This window comes from Mastacembelus armatus, chromosome 5 (assembly GCF_900324485.2).
Source record: "Mastacembelus armatus chromosome 5, fMasArm1.2, whole genome shotgun sequence".
Classification (NCBI taxonomy): domain Eukaryota; kingdom Metazoa; phylum Chordata; class Actinopteri; order Synbranchiformes; family Mastacembelidae; genus Mastacembelus; species Mastacembelus armatus.
Window position 1 is genome coordinate 1,727,121 of NC_046637.1, and position 15,258 is coordinate 1,742,378.

The 15,258-nt window shown below is 40.2% G+C and overlaps 1 protein-coding gene across 3 annotated transcripts; it reads right to left on the minus strand.

Annotated features, from left to right (window-relative positions):
- Positions 1-10,744, minus strand: LOC113130550 (butyrophilin-like protein 10). Of its 3 annotated transcripts, XM_026307278.1 has the most exons (8): positions 10,465-10,744; positions 9,247-9,585; positions 6,141-6,176; positions 5,535-5,813; positions 5,204-5,329; positions 2,322-2,375; positions 2,186-2,242; positions 1-1,521 (listed from the first exon to the last, which is right to left on the minus strand). In XM_026307278.1, the coding sequence occupies exons 1-8, from the start codon at positions 10,541-10,543 to the stop codon at positions 1,511-1,513; spliced, it is 981 nt and encodes a 326-aa protein (XP_026163063.1). In that variant the 5' UTR covers positions 10,544-10,744; the 3' UTR covers positions 1-1,510. The 3 variants fall into 3 exon arrangements, 2 of the variants coding, with proteins under 2 accessions (XP_026163063.1, XP_026163064.1); XM_026307279.1 differs by lacking the exon at positions 2,322-2,375; XR_003295711.1 differs by lacking the exons at positions 1-1,521; positions 2,186-2,242; positions 2,322-2,375 and adding exons at positions 2,410-3,530; positions 3,677-4,225.
- Between the last annotated feature and the right edge of the window lie 4,514 nt (positions 10,745-15,258).

Below are 15,258 nucleotides of genomic sequence, written 5' to 3' on the forward strand. Positions count from 1 at the left end.
TTTAAAACACACTGAGAATGTTTTTATTCAGCAGACACAGACGACAAGTGACACACAGTAAATCAGTGACAGAACAGAGTGTGTGTGTTTATCCAGCATCATTCATCAGACAATGAAAGAAACAAGGACAGAGCCTTCCAAAGACACCTGTGTACAGGTGGTTACTGCTCCTGATCATTCATCACACAATGAAACATCATCCTTGTATTCAAAACTCCCAAACTCAGCCTGGACCTTAAAAACATTCCTGTATTTACAGTAACATCAGCCTCCCACAGGTCCCTTCACACAGTCACTGTAACACTGATCCACAGACACGGACCTCTGGACCCAACATGCTCCATGGTCTCCAACAGAAAAATCATTGACAAAGCTTCATTATTAGCATTTACTACATCATCACTACATCTATGTTCACTGTGGCTGAGACACTTCTCCAATAGATGCTCTTTACTCATTAGTGTTTTCATTTTGTTCAACAAACATTATTCAGGTCCTCAGACATGACACTTTCCAAGACACATGAAACAAGATCAGAGTTAACTCTCACATGGTCTGATCCCTTTGTCACCAACTGAAGTCAAACTGGACACATCATGTGACTTTTGGGACCAACAGAACTAAAACAGACCTTTATACAACTCTGTGCAACACTCAAACAAAAGACTGACAATCAGTGGGATTCAATAACATAAACTTAACTGTTCAACAGACAAAACACATGAACTTGAATTATAAATATATGTAGTTAGCTTTTAGCTTTGAGTTAGCTTTACCCTTTTAGCTTCACAGCAGTAAGCAGCAGACAGCAGCAGTCTCTAATCCACAGACACTCAGGATGTTTTCACACCTACAGACTTTAGTCAGTTTAAATCTCCAGTTTGTTTTCCCTCTTGGTGTGAACAGTCATCACACTCAGGTACGGACCAAAACAACAGCACCAAGGCCCCACAAAGAGGAGGCCTGGATCTGAATCATCTGACAAAGTCTGGTGTGGTCCTCCTGCTGAGAAAGTGGACCGAACCAAAAACTAAGAGTCCCATGATCTGAGAGCTGTGAGGGTTAGGGTTAGAATGCAGAATGGTAGATTCTGTAGGATCCTGATTTGCTTCTGATTCAATGTCATAAAGTCCAAAATGTCCCCAAACTGCAGCTTTTAATGAAGCAGGTGTCGCTCATATAGTTTGTTCCACCATTTTCTCATCTGGCTTATGAGCCTCAACGTGCTTGTAGCTCATGCGTGTGGGCCGTTTACAGTCTGGTAGTGGCAAAACTGGCTGGATTTATTTGATCAAATATTAAAATCGATTATTAACTTTCAATTAACAATTCAATTCAGAATTGTTTTAAAGTGAACAAAAGTGAAAAAAAAATATTTTTTTCCCCACTTGGTCAAGTTACAAGATTTGATCTAAACCTGACAGATGTCACTCACACTTTACAACCGTGTTCATAAAACATGTTCTTGGGCTCTTGTCTTCAATTCAATTTTAGAAGGACAACTTCTCTCCTAAAGATAACCTGCAGAAAAGAAAAGAAAAGTAAATATTACACAAAGTAAATACACATTTGTTCTTCTATGTTGTGAGGTCACTCTGACATAATATATTCCTAGACCCTCACTCTGACCTTACCCACTGTAAATGACCTTTAACATGGTTCTAATTATTCAAGGTGTTTAAACATTTGTGTTATGTTTAACTGTGTGTTCCACTAATTCTGTTGGTCCAGCTCTTATTGTTACAGTCCTGGACTATGATATTAACTGGACTGGTTTTCTACTTTTCAAACTAAAGGTGCAGCTGAATGTGAAATGCTAATGTTTGTTCTGTTCACTTCATAGCTCTTACGATGTGTTCAAGGTGCCCTTCACATCAGGAAATAAAGGTGTTCAACAATTAATGAACAACCTGTGAACCATCAGTACAAAACAGTGAGACCATCAATTAGCTGGGGATGCTACACCCATAACAACCAAATGGCTAACCTCAACCCTAACCCTAACCTAAACCTGATCCTGACCTTAAACCTAAGACCAAGTGTTCACCCTCAAACAGGAGTCTGGATGAGTGAGGACCAGCCAAATGTCCTGACTTTGTCAAAATGTCCTCACTGTGACTGAATTATGCTCAAAATGCTCCTCACTAAGACAGAAACACAGACACATATACATAAAACTAACAACCTTCACCCTGAAGTGGCTCCACTACAGGCTCATCAGGATTTGTTCCCTGACCAGAAGCTGCAGAGAAGAAAACAGAAGTAAATATCACATCAAGTAATATGATATGATATGATATGATACAGCATAAGTCACTTACAGGCAGACCGCGGTCCGGGTGCGGACCCCAAAGCTGCCCTATACGGACCCGGACCTACAGCCAAGACAGAAGGTTATGATTTAAAACCTAACGGGGCGCTTTTATTCCCACCGGCGCAACATTTTTAGACTTTACGGTAGTGGAAACGCACAGACCAATTGCATGCGAGTTGAGCCATCCCACGTGATACCACTCAGCCAATCAAGTCTGTGCATCCCAGGCGGTAAACATTACGACTCTACAGTGTAAACTAGTGATGGGAAGTACGACACACTTTTTGGCTCAGCTCCCAAAGAACTTTCGACTCCTGAACTGCTCTCAATTTAGGATTTTCTGTAGACCTTTATTTTATCATAACTTTGCCAAAATTAATGGTTTGTGTGTTGAAAACCCTTTCATGAGCAGTGTTTTTATGAGAAGCCTTATAATTGCCTAGTTTTGTGCATTTATTCTGTTACAAAACAGTTCTTCCTTTTGTTTGATGTTTTAATCAAACATTTTTATTGCACAAATGAACAAAACACTGCAAACAAATCCACAGAACAGAACCAAACTCAAGCAAACAGTATTAATGTCCTCAGTGAAGGTTGGCATTCAAAAAAGTCAGATGCTTCAGCTTGGATGGACTGATCCGATTTCTTCTCTCGGTGAGTATCTGCCCTGTTTTTGAGAAGATTCTCTCTGAAGGAACAGATGTTGCCACAATACAGTCTCCCCTCCATCACCTTCACCAGGTGTGGAAAGACTGAGGCCTTGGCCTGCCACCAGCTCAGTGGGTCTTCTGCTTGTTGGATGATGGGCTCCTCAAGATAAGACCTCACCTCCATTACAGCATCAGTTGTAGGATTTCTCCTTGCAGCATCTCCTGTAGCTCTTTCATCAAAAAGCCTCCAAACAACAGAGGGTTGTGGTTCCTCATCCACTTGGCCTTCTAATGGTGGAGCTGGCTGGCTGCTGGGGGTGCATTTTGCTGATGCCGCACTAATTCTCTGAAGTGCCTCAACAGCTCTGCTGTCACTGAATGCAAGTTTTTTAAACCTAGGATCGTTGTTAGTGTTGTACTCCATACGCAGAAATTTTCAGTCCATGGCTGAACAAAGAGTCGCAACCAATTCTTTCACTTTCTGCATGGTTACAGTCTGTTGGTGTTGGGCTGTCACCTGCTGCAAACCTTTGCAAAGCAGGAGCATTTTTGAGGCTGTGACATGGCTGAGGGAGAGAAAACAGCAACTTTTAAAATTAAGCTTTTTAAAGTATGTGGCATATTATACGTGGCACATCATACTGTGTTGTTTCTACAACATATAATACTGACTGAATGGTAGTAGAGAAAAAAAAACAATGGTTCAAGGTACCTGTCTGCACTTATCTCCACAGTCACCTCCTCAAATGGTTGCAGGACGGTGCAGATCTCTTTCCCCAGCTCCCATTCCTCTTGACATAGAACTTCAACTGGTGCGTTGATGAGGGCCAGGGTGGAGATGACGGCATCTTTTGTTTCAAGAATTCGTTTCAACATATAAAATGTTGAGTTCCACCTGGTGGCACACTCTTGTTTGGGCCTCAGTTCAGGCATCCCCATCTGGCACTGTGTGGACTTTAGCCTCTGTGCCGCAACAGTGCTTTTGTGGGAAAACTCCACAACAGCCTTCACCTTATCCACGGTTGGTTTGACCACCTTCAGGGCATCTCTAATCATGAGGTTTAGTGTATGTGCCAGACATGGGTGGTGGGTCCACTTCAGAATTTTTATGGCTTGGGTGATGTTTGCAGCATTGTCACTCACACAGCACACCACTGTCGTCTACTTGCCACTCTTTTGCCACTCTTACTAGCTCCTCTGCCAGGTTTTCTGCAGTGTGTCTGTCGGTGAACTCAAAGCAGTCCAGAAGGCAAGATGTCATCTTGTAATTTTCAATGAAATGGCAAGTGACAGACATGAAAGAGCAAGTTGTTCTGGAGGTCCAGCAGTCAGTTGTCAGGAAAACTGATGGAGCTTTTTTCACCCTTTCTTGCCATAATGCATGTTCTGTGTCATATAGTTTAGCTATTGTTGTTTGGGACAATGTGGGACCCACCCAGGTGTTTAAGAATTTGTGTTATGTTTAATTGTGTGTTTCAGTAATTCTGTTGGTTCAACTCTTATTTTGAAAGTGTTGTAAAGAGAGGAAGTAGAATGACATAGAAACATACAGAAATGTCTAAAGCAGAGGTCACCAATCCTGGTCCTCGAGACACGCTGTCCTGCTTGTTTTCCAGATATCCCTGCTCTACACACTGCTGATTACCTGGGTCAGGTGTGTTCAGCCAATCAGAAACTGGAAGGGCAGAGAAACCAACAGGACAGTGGGCCTTGAGGACCAGGATTGGTGACCCCTGGTCTAAAGGACCAGACAGTAACAGAAAAGCCCAGAAATGAACCAGGGTTTAGTTTGAGCTCCCTGATAATATGGGCACAAGGTGGTTAATGTTCAGTTTGTGACACATACAAAACTAAGACTCATGTGTTTGGGTTTGTTCTGTTTCCAATGACCATGTAAGTCAGCTGACCTACAGAGCTGATGGCTAATGCAGCGTCATTTACTGAGTGTGATCAGATTCTACATTGAGTCTGTTAAAACATGAGGTGGTTTAGTGTGTGAGAAACTATTGATTGTGCTGATGTTAGACAGACTGATGAACTAAAAACAAGACTTCATGTCAGTCATCACAGACATTAGATGATGTTCAACTGTTCCACTGTGAGACGTTCAAGTGTCACTTGCTGGTGTCAGTTTTCAAACCTGAGGCCTCCTAAATAAATGAGCTAATGAGACTCTGGACATGTGACAGCTCAAAGTATCTGTGATGTTGATATGATCCAATCAGTCATTTAAACTCACCTTCATTACCGCGTTTTCTGATGTAAATGGCTGCTAATACAGACAGAACTGCAGCGACAATCACAATTCCAGTGAAGACTCCACCTATGAACATTGAGGCCTCATGGCAGGACTCCCAGAGTCTCTCTGAAAAGGATCATAAAAACCAATATAAAACAAAGTGTCACTGCATGTGATGTACAGCACACTGGCCATAAACTACACTAAACACTAAATAACTGAAGGTGTCTAAAAATCTATGCAGATTAAAAGTATTGGAAGATTAAAACACCAAAAACAAATCCCACCACAGAAAGGTGCATTACCCTCAGTTTGAAACCCATTTTCTTACCAGGCACATAGATCTCTTCTTCAGTCCTGTGGCCGACGTCCTTCTGTGTGGACACACAGTGGAAGAGGTTTGTTGATGTCTTGGTCACAGTAGTGAGGAGGGAGACGTAGTAGAGGCCTCCTCTTTCTGAAACCTGTGGCTCCTCAGCACGAAGGACGTTTCCATCGCTGTCCTGCCACTTTACATCAGGTTTGGGAGAAGCACCTCGAACCTCACACTGCAGCACCACCCCATCCTCTGTGACCTTTAGTATCTTAGTCCAAGGAGCTGGAGCTGCACCTGTGAACACAGAAGTTAATAAATGGCAGCTGCTGCACTACAAATGTCAAACTGTGATGGACGTGAACACACAGTTTGAGAGGAGAACAGGGAGAAACAGAAAAGCACCAAGTTGAACCTTAACTCCACCCTGGACTGTTTGACAGGTCATAATATATCAGTTTACCTGCTTTGACAAACGTGGTCATTAATGACTGAAAGAGACGTTTCTGACTGAAAATAACTTTCTACTATTAAATTACACATTTAATTAATATTCTGTCCAAAAAAGAGATCGGGCACTCACAGGACGGTACGGCCACCTCAAACTTCACTATCGTCACTCACCAGGAATGTCTCCTGATCGGTCTTTCAGGATCAGATCTGAAAATAAAACTTCATATTAGACTCACATTCAGTAATAAGGCAGATTTTACAGAGTTTATGTCCTGTCATCAAGAGGCAAACTAATATTTAAAAAGACGTTGTTTTATCTCAATAAAAGTCAAACTGATGCAGTCAGTCAGAACTAAATCTAATCACATCATCTCCTCCACATGCAGCACCAAACTATGGAGTCAGAGTAAGACCCCAGCATGACAACTTCATGCCCTGTGGACCATGGAGCATGGTGGGAGGACATGCAAATCTGAAATGGCAGGAACAACATGAGCAGAGGTGCTAGTTCACACAGCAAGTGCTGCTGCTAAAAATGGCAAATATCGGCCTGATAAATCAGTTGACCTCTAACTTACAGTCTGGAACAAAATCAGTGTGAGCAGACAGAAACAGCTGCAGCATGAAACGGCCACATGAAGCTGAAACATTCACTGATCTGTTAATGTTTTCACACACTAGAACTGATCTACAGGAAATGCAGCAACACAGACAAAAGGAGGAGACTGGAAGCTGGAAAACAAGTACTATATAGTATTATTGTAAAAATTTAGGATTTTAAGTGAAATCCATTTGTTAGAGGTCAGAATGAATTTCAGTGAGTAGGACTGCATGAGGAACAACTTATACTTCATACAACAAAAATCCACAGGGCACATTCAAATCCATGTGCTCCAGGTAACAAACTGATGAGACCAAAGTGGTTGGATAATATAAGTGATAATAATATAAGTGGTAAGCAGAATCAAACAGATCAGTTCCCACTGAAGATCCCAACAAGCAACAGGGCAATTTATAGGCCACAGATTTGATCATATTAGATGGAAAGAACCAATAATAAAGTCAGGTCAGTTTGTGAGAACATGACAGTCTGAAGCTACAGGAGCTAAGGTCTGTGCTGTGTGTGATCTTGTTCTAATATCCATGCAGACTCTGGACTAGACTGAGATCAACACATCAGGCTTCTCTGAACTGTCTTCCAGTTGTGTTTGAATTGTGTCACAGTTGTGTCATTTTGATGCTCATTACATTTATTTTGAGTGGAATCAACCATCATGTTCCCTGTTAGTTCTGTTTCAGTCTCCATCTGCTCCTGGGAAACACTTCAGACTTTCTACCTGCTACATGCAAAGGCAAAGGCAAAAGCAAAGGCAAATTTATTTGTATAGCACCTTTCATACACTATGCAATTCAAAGTGCTTTACAGAGCTGACAGTTTGAGCAGACCTAAGGTGTTCAGGAAGTTTGTTCCACAAGTGAGGAGCATAGTGACTAAATGCTGCTTCACTTTGTTTGGTTCTGGTTCTGGGAACACACAGTAGACCTGTCCCAGATGACCTGAGGGGTCTGGAAACCTCATAGGAAACTAATATATCTTGGATATATTTTGATCCACAACCATTTAGTGCTTTATAAACTAGCAATAAGATTTTAAAATCTATCCTTTGACTAACGGGAAGCCAGTGTAGTGATCTGAGAACTGGTGTGATATGGTCCAGTTTCTTGGTGTTTGTAAGGACTCTGGCAGCAGCATTCTGGATTAGCTGCAGCTGCCTGATTGACTTTTTGATAAGACCTGTGAACAAGCCATTACAATAATCTAACCTACTGAAAATAAATGCGTGAACAACTTTTTCTGCATCTTGTTCAGACAGAAAACCTTTTATTCTAGCAATGTTTTTCAGGTGGTAATAGGAAGATTTAGTGATGGATTTTATGTGGTTGTTAAAATTCAGGTCTGAGTCAATGATTACACCAAGGTTTCTGGCTTGATTTGTAGCTTTCAATGACATGGAGTCAAGGTGAGCAATGACCTTTGACCTTTCATTTTTGGGGCCAAAAACAATCACTTCTGTCTTGTCTGTATTGAGCTGGAGAAAATTCTGGCGCATCCATTCTTTGACTTGATTAATACACTCACATAATGAAATTAGAGGACTATAATCATGAGATGATACTGATATATAAAGTTGGGTGTCATCTGCATAGGTATGGTAGTCAATGTTGTAGTATTCCATAATCTGAGCAAGGGGCAGCATGTAGATATTGAATAAGAGAGGACCAAGAATAGACCCCTGAGGAACCCCACATTTCATTTTTGTTCGCTCAGACTTGTAGTTACCAAGTGAGACAAAATAGTCTATCTTGTAAGATTTTAGCCAATTTAACACTGAGCCAGTAACTCCCACCCACGCTTCTAGTATATGAAGCAGCACATCATGATCAACTGTGTCAAATGCAGCACTGAGATCCAGTAGTACTAAAACAGAGGTTTTGGATTCATCATTATTTAAATGTAAATCATTTAAAATTTTAATAAGTGCAGTCTCTGTGCTGTGGTGTGCGCAAAATCCAGACTGAAGTGCATTAAAAAGATTGTTTTGCACCATAAATCTGTGAATTTGTTGAGAAACTACTTTTTCAATTATTTTACCCAGAAATGGAAGATTTGATATTGGCCTGTAGTTACTTACTGCTGAAGCATCTAGATTAGGCTTTTTAAGAAGAGGTTTTATAACAGCAGTTTTTAAGGCCTGGGGAAACTGCCCTGACTGAAGAGAACTATTGACCATCTGCAATACATCTGGAGCTAAGATGTTAAAAACATTTTTAAAAAAATTTGTTGGTAAAATATCAAGGCAGCATGATGTAGATTTTAATTGTAGAAGCGTTTCTGCCAGAGCTCTGTGATCAAGGAGATCAAAATGTTCTAGATTCACTGGAGAACAAGGAGGCACAGGTGATATTGTCATGTTCCTAGGACTGCAGCTAGAGATAATTTGTCTTATCTTTAATATTTTGTCTGTGAAAAAGGCTGCAAAATCATTGCATGACTTTTTGGACAGCAGTTCAGAAGGAAGAGAGGGTGCTGGGTTTGTGAGTCTGTCTACATGCAGGTAAAACCATCATGAGCTGAAAGACACTGAGATGCTCTATAGAGCTGAGATCTACTGTAAAGTCAGGTGATGATTCTCTATGGATTTGTCACAGGGAGCATCACCTTTCAAATTACATTACAAACTGATGGCATTTTACACAGTTTTATCAAAGTGCTCACCAACAACCAGCTCAATGTTGAAAGTCAGTCGTCCTGTCTCAAGATGTGGAAAATCACAGCTGTAGTTTCCACTGTCAGTCACCTTTGTATTTCTGATAACTATGGAGGCGTTACCGAACTGCAGCTGATCAGGAAAATGAGAGACGCGTCCTCTGAACTGCTCATCTTGACCAGTACGGCCGTTGTTGTAATGAACACCAGCATCATACAGGAACACCTCCTTCTGACCATCTTTCCTCCAGTGAAAGAGTTTTTGGACAATGTTCTCCCTGGTGCTGAGGGAACAGGGTAAGATGGCGTCATCTCCTTCTTTCACCTTCACTGTGACGTCACCTGTTCCTGAAAGGAGGATCAGACTTTGTTGGTGATGTAATAATAATAATAATAATAACATATTAAAGCTGCTGAGCCAAGACACAGCCACTTGCACCAACTATCAGGAGTCGAGACAATTGTTATAATCCTGAGTTTGAACTTATTCTTTAGAAACCAGTTTAACCACTGAATTATTGCCAGGGCCATAAATAGATTTGAACACAGCCCAGTTTGAAACAGCTGTGGTGTTTTGGTTTGTCTGACCAACTGTCTAAAACTAACAATAACTGACTTCACTAACATGTTGAACTAAGAAACCATCAAAAACTCAAGATCACAACAGCCAATCATTGACATTTGGGTTTTTAAGAAATGACCATTTTCTAAATATTTGGGGATTGATTTTCTGTCTATCAACTAATCAATTCATTGACTAATTGTTACAGCTCAACATGACTGCTGATTGTTCTGAGCAGCTTTTTAACAGTCACTAATGACCTGACTTTGGAGGAAACAACAGGCCTGGAAACTCTTAATAATCCCTTAGAATTAATCAATAACTCATATTAATTGTTCATCAGTCAAACTGTGTCTGACCTAAAGTCTCTGCTCTGTGACTACAGGTGACACACAGATTATTTCAGGACTAATGTGATTCCCCAGAACATCCACACAGTGTTCAACAGGTTGAGAATAAATAATAATAAACATATCACAGATACTCAAACACACAGCGAAATATTTTCCATCTGTGTGGTCAGAAGAGTCTTTGGGGTTTATTCAGACATTTAGAACCGGATGTTGTGATGTGATGTTACAGTAGCTAACCGCTAACTAACGTGATGTCCAGCTAACTAGCTTAGCTACCGACACTAAACTCCGTCCTGGTCCGTAGTTTCTTACCCTGATTATTTCCAGAAGCTCCAGTCCAGAACAGGAGACAGACGAAGCCCAGAGAGTCCAGAGTCCTCAGACCAACCATGTTGGTCTCTGAACATGATATTTAACGTCAGTTAAACTAAGTCGGTGACAGATAAATGTCCCAAACAAACTGACGCTGTTGTTGATCTGATATTTAACACGATGCAAACACGTTGATTAATTAGAGTCTAAGGAAACGAAACGAGAAGAAAATGAGAACGAGACGCTGGTTTGTTCAGAAAATCACGGATGATGACCCGGAAGTGAACTGGGCGGAGTTATGCTGAGTTGTCTCCGCCTCTCGGGAGCGCGCACTGACGCAGGAACGAGCGGGCTGCTCCACCTACAGTCAGTCCTGTTGGTGTCACAGTCCGTTACAGAGACCGACTCTAGGGCCCTGTTCTGTGGTCTGTGTTGCAGCAGTGGGTCCTGTCTGGTCCGTGACTGTGGTCTGTGGCCATTGTTGCTAAAAAGTAGTAAAAACCTCTAACAAGTGACTTTATTTAGATTTTCACTGAGCTGGTTACAGACAACATGACGACCAGCAAATACATGCAAAAAGCTCCCGACATGCATTTCTCTCTCAGGTCAAATGTCCATATTGAGAATAATCCTCATCTTCACAGCAGGAACAGGGTTATATCATTGTAGTGTCTGCCCTAGAGCTCTGTCTCCAGACTCTGTCTTCTTTAGGCTGCTGTTGGTCCATATCCGCCTGGTCCAAACTCTAGTGGACTGTCCACACAACTGACACATTTTTATTAATACTGACTGTCAGTCCAACCAGCTGCTCCACTTTTAGCCTACAATGGCTCTGAAAGGACTGAACTCCATCACTAAACCATCCACATTCCAACTGTCATCATGTAACAATGAATGAATGTCTGTGTTAATGCTATGAGCCTTATAACGGAACCACAGGAACAACATTGATCTCTGTCATTAGCGTTTTCATTCTCCGTCACACTTTGTTCTCATTAAAGTTCATATATGACTAGAAAGTCAACTGGAATATTGTTTAGCAGCAGAGTGAGGACCAGGCGAGCAGGACTTCTTCCAAACACAGAGGGCAGAGCCTGCAGTGCTGGTTCTGTCCACTAGATGTCCTCAGCGTGTCCAACACTGTTTGTCTTCATTACTTCAGCTACAGAAGAAGCTTGGAAAGTGGCATGTGCTGTCACAGTCTAACAGCTTCATATAAGACATTAGGATTTTGTATTTTTTAAGATGTTAAATAAAATATATTGACTTTAGATCGAAGGTTATTTCATAAAGAGCCTTTTCTGAACTCACACACTTAAATACAACAAGTGCTCTGCCTGGAAATGCAGCCCCTCGTTTCTCTTACTAGGAAAATGTCACATCCATGAAACTCACCTCACTGAACCACATCGGTCCTATAAGTAGACTCTCATCAAATTATTTGATGCTGGGACATATAGAGGCAAATTCTGACTCTCCCCCACTAAGATAGTGTTGTATGAATTAAATGCCCAGAGTTTAATCACATGTTTACCTCCCAAACCTTTTTGATGAAAAACATACACAAACTAATTCACTGGGAGGATAAATAACATTTATTGTAATAAAGTGCTAAACACAGAGTTTACAACAATGTTCTTTTCTTCATTTATGAATTGTCTTTTGAGCCTATATATAATAAATAATTTAGCAATAACATCTAAACAGTAATCAGTGATGAAAAGCATAACAGAACACATCAACACGTAACAGTAAAGGGACACTATTAGTTGCATGCAGGACACAGGGATTCTAACCCGAACCCTCCAGTGGATCAAGAATATTTGAAGAGTCTACAAAGGGCAAAGGATGGAGGCAGGAGGGCCTGGAGCTGTGACATGAGACTGGATATTATCAAATGGATGAAATTAAGTCGTGACCAAATCTAATTATTAAAACCATAAGATTCATCAGTGTGGGAGCGTTTGTCAGCAGGTATTTAGCTTTATCTGAAGGAAATAACTGAAATTAAAGAAATAACTAAAACAAAGCTACAATAAATAAAAAGAAATATCTCCATGGTAACATGGTTTGGTCCCACTTTGTTTTATATAAAGTATAAGAAAGTACTTCAAACTGCTCCAACCTTAACCAGCTACTGCAGTAAAGTTCAACATGTACATTAATGCAGCAGGAATATTCATATAACTTTACTTCAATAGAAATATAAGACATGAAGCAACGACAGGACAAAGTCTGTCATTATTTTTGACAGAAGGCACAGAGTCAGGACGTAATAACGAAATACATCACTACAATAAGTGCACACAACTTTGGTTTTATCCAAACTGCAATCTGGAAGCTGCACTTCCTGACTTTGGCCAGCAGGTGTCGCTACTGAACAGGTTAAAGGACTGAATCTCTGTGGTCAAACTGCTGTGAAGCCTCGTTTGTCCGTCTGTGACTAGACCCGATTAAAGAGCTCAGGTCCAGGTCTGAAGCTGAACTGGTCCAAAGTGGTAAAGTGTCAGAAAGTGAAATGTCAGAGATGCAGTGATGCTTCCTTCCATCTTTCCTGCAGCAGCAGAAGGAAATGAAGCCTTGGAGATGGAGGCAAACAGTTTCCTCCAGGTGTCCCAGCTTTGGCTGAGTCCTTCCAACAAACTGTGTGTGTATAAAGACTGGAGTCCATTATTTGGACCATCCAGCCCAGCAGGAAGCAGGACTGGGTCTGGCTGGTCCAATGAACTAAGGGAGTCGGGATAATGAGGCTTCAGATGATTTTTGAGATTCCAGACTCATAATCAGCAGAATTCAGACGTCTGTCATCTCAGACTTCACTGGTTTAAACTGCAAATGTACAAACACTTAACTAGTACCACATGTACTCCACTACATGTACAAGTCCTGCACTCAGAACTGTACCCCAGTAAAAGTACAAGTAATCCTATAACAGCCTGTAATTTACAGTCAAAGCTTTAGTGTGAATCAGGAACCAACAACATGTTTACTGGTTCCTCAGAAAAATAAGAGAGTAACAACAAAAGACAAGAGAAATAAATGATATTAAAATATGTTCTGTAAATACTGGGAACCTACAAATTACAGCACAGTAGTTACCAGATAAATAATCCATCCATCATCTGTACCTGCTTCTTCCTGGACAGGTCAGAGAAACACAGTTAATTCAATTTTAATTTACTTGTAGAACAAAAAAAAATCATCCCAACACCTTTAAGGTCCCAAACTGGAGAAAACACCAACAAATCCTCCTTGTGGACTAAAGCAGAATTAGAAATAAACACCTGGATTATTACTGCTGATACGTTAATGTTTTAAATGGTGCAAACATTGAGGGGATTTTATTGACTTTCTCATGTTTTCATTTACTGTATAAGAATATTTTATATTTTCATTACCTCTTTATAGGCTTTCAAAATAAAGTCCAAAATAACTACAACTGTCTTCAACTAAATTCCAGATTCTGATTGGTTGGAAGGTAAAACCACATAAACAGGACTAAAAACAGGAAACACTGCAGGCCAATACATCAACTCAATGTTTTATCCTGCAGGAAAAAAACAACATCCAGGAGCAGAATTTATTCAGAATTTAATTTTATTGAAAAGTCTCCTGCATCACATGAAACAGGAAATAAAAGCTGACAATTAAAACAAGGCAAAAATAATAAAAAACACTATCACTGTTTCATATAAAACATAAAATAACAGAAAAATAAAAGCTGACACAGAAAACATGAAATCAATGATCTGATGTGACATGTGGACACTGATGTCTGTCGAGGTTTGTTAGGTCTCAGAAGAACTGAAGGAACCAAGATCCCTATTTGTTTAGTTTCAGTGCAGATCAGAGTGAGACGCTTGTCAGACGACAGTGATGATCTCTCATGTTTCTGTGCTGCCATGAATTAAACTGAGATGGTTCATCAGACTGAGCTCGTCCTTCAGTTCTTCTGACACACACACAATCACATCAAACCATAGTGTTGGCAGAGCTGCCATTCAAAGTACAGGCCTGTACAAATACTGCAAATCCACTCATTTCTGCAGTATTTATTTTTGGTTCTCCATAAAGACTTGGCATAAACCATCAAACCTGTTTCACACTGTAACAGTTTCTGTTCAGTAAAACCTTCCTCCTACTATATAATCAGTTTTAAAGATGTGTGTAAGTCAAAGTCCATATTTTGACCTGATATCAAAGGAAGTAAAGTGACTAAATATTTTTCCATGATCAAGTCAAAATATTTACAACAATATTCAAAGGACGTGGAAATTTCTGGAAACATATGACCAGAGAACTTTAGACATGTTTAGCACCATTTAACCCTTTGAGGTCCAGGGTACAAATGGCTGTTTTTGACTATTTATGATTTTACCTTCACCTTAAAAACTGTTTAATATAAAACATAAAACTGTTTGGTGTTTTTTTCAGCACAACCTCATCTACGTGACTTCAGTTATTTTTCACTTTGACATCCTGCATTAACACATGAGACCCAAAATCACACAAGATAAAAAAATCTGAGTCAGAAAATATTGCACTTTTCATTTGAAACACAAACATGTTTGAAGAACAAGCCATTTGAAAATGTCTAAACTGTAAATATCAAAAACATATGTACAAATGTAAACAACTATATACAGACCACATATAAAGCTTATATAAGAAACTTTTTCTTTAAACATCCATCCATTATCTGTTCCCCCTTATTCCTAACCAGGGTCATACAGATGATGCACTAATTAATGTCTTTTACCAACATTGGGTTCTACAACACTGATTCCTGATGTT

Coding starts and splice junctions, on each gene's coding strand:
- LOC113130550 (XM_026307278.1), bottom strand. CDS start 10,543: ATGGTTGGTCTGAGGACTCTGGACTCTCTGGGCTTCGTCTGTCTCCTG. Junction 6,177..9,246: donor CAACATTGAGCTGGTTGTTG/GTGAGCACTTTG, acceptor TTTTATTTTCAG/ATCTGATCCTGAAAGACCGA. Junction 2,376..5,203: donor CAGAAAACGCGGTAATGAAG/GTGAGTTTAAAT, acceptor TCTTGGCTGTAG/GTCCGGGTCCGTATAGGGCA.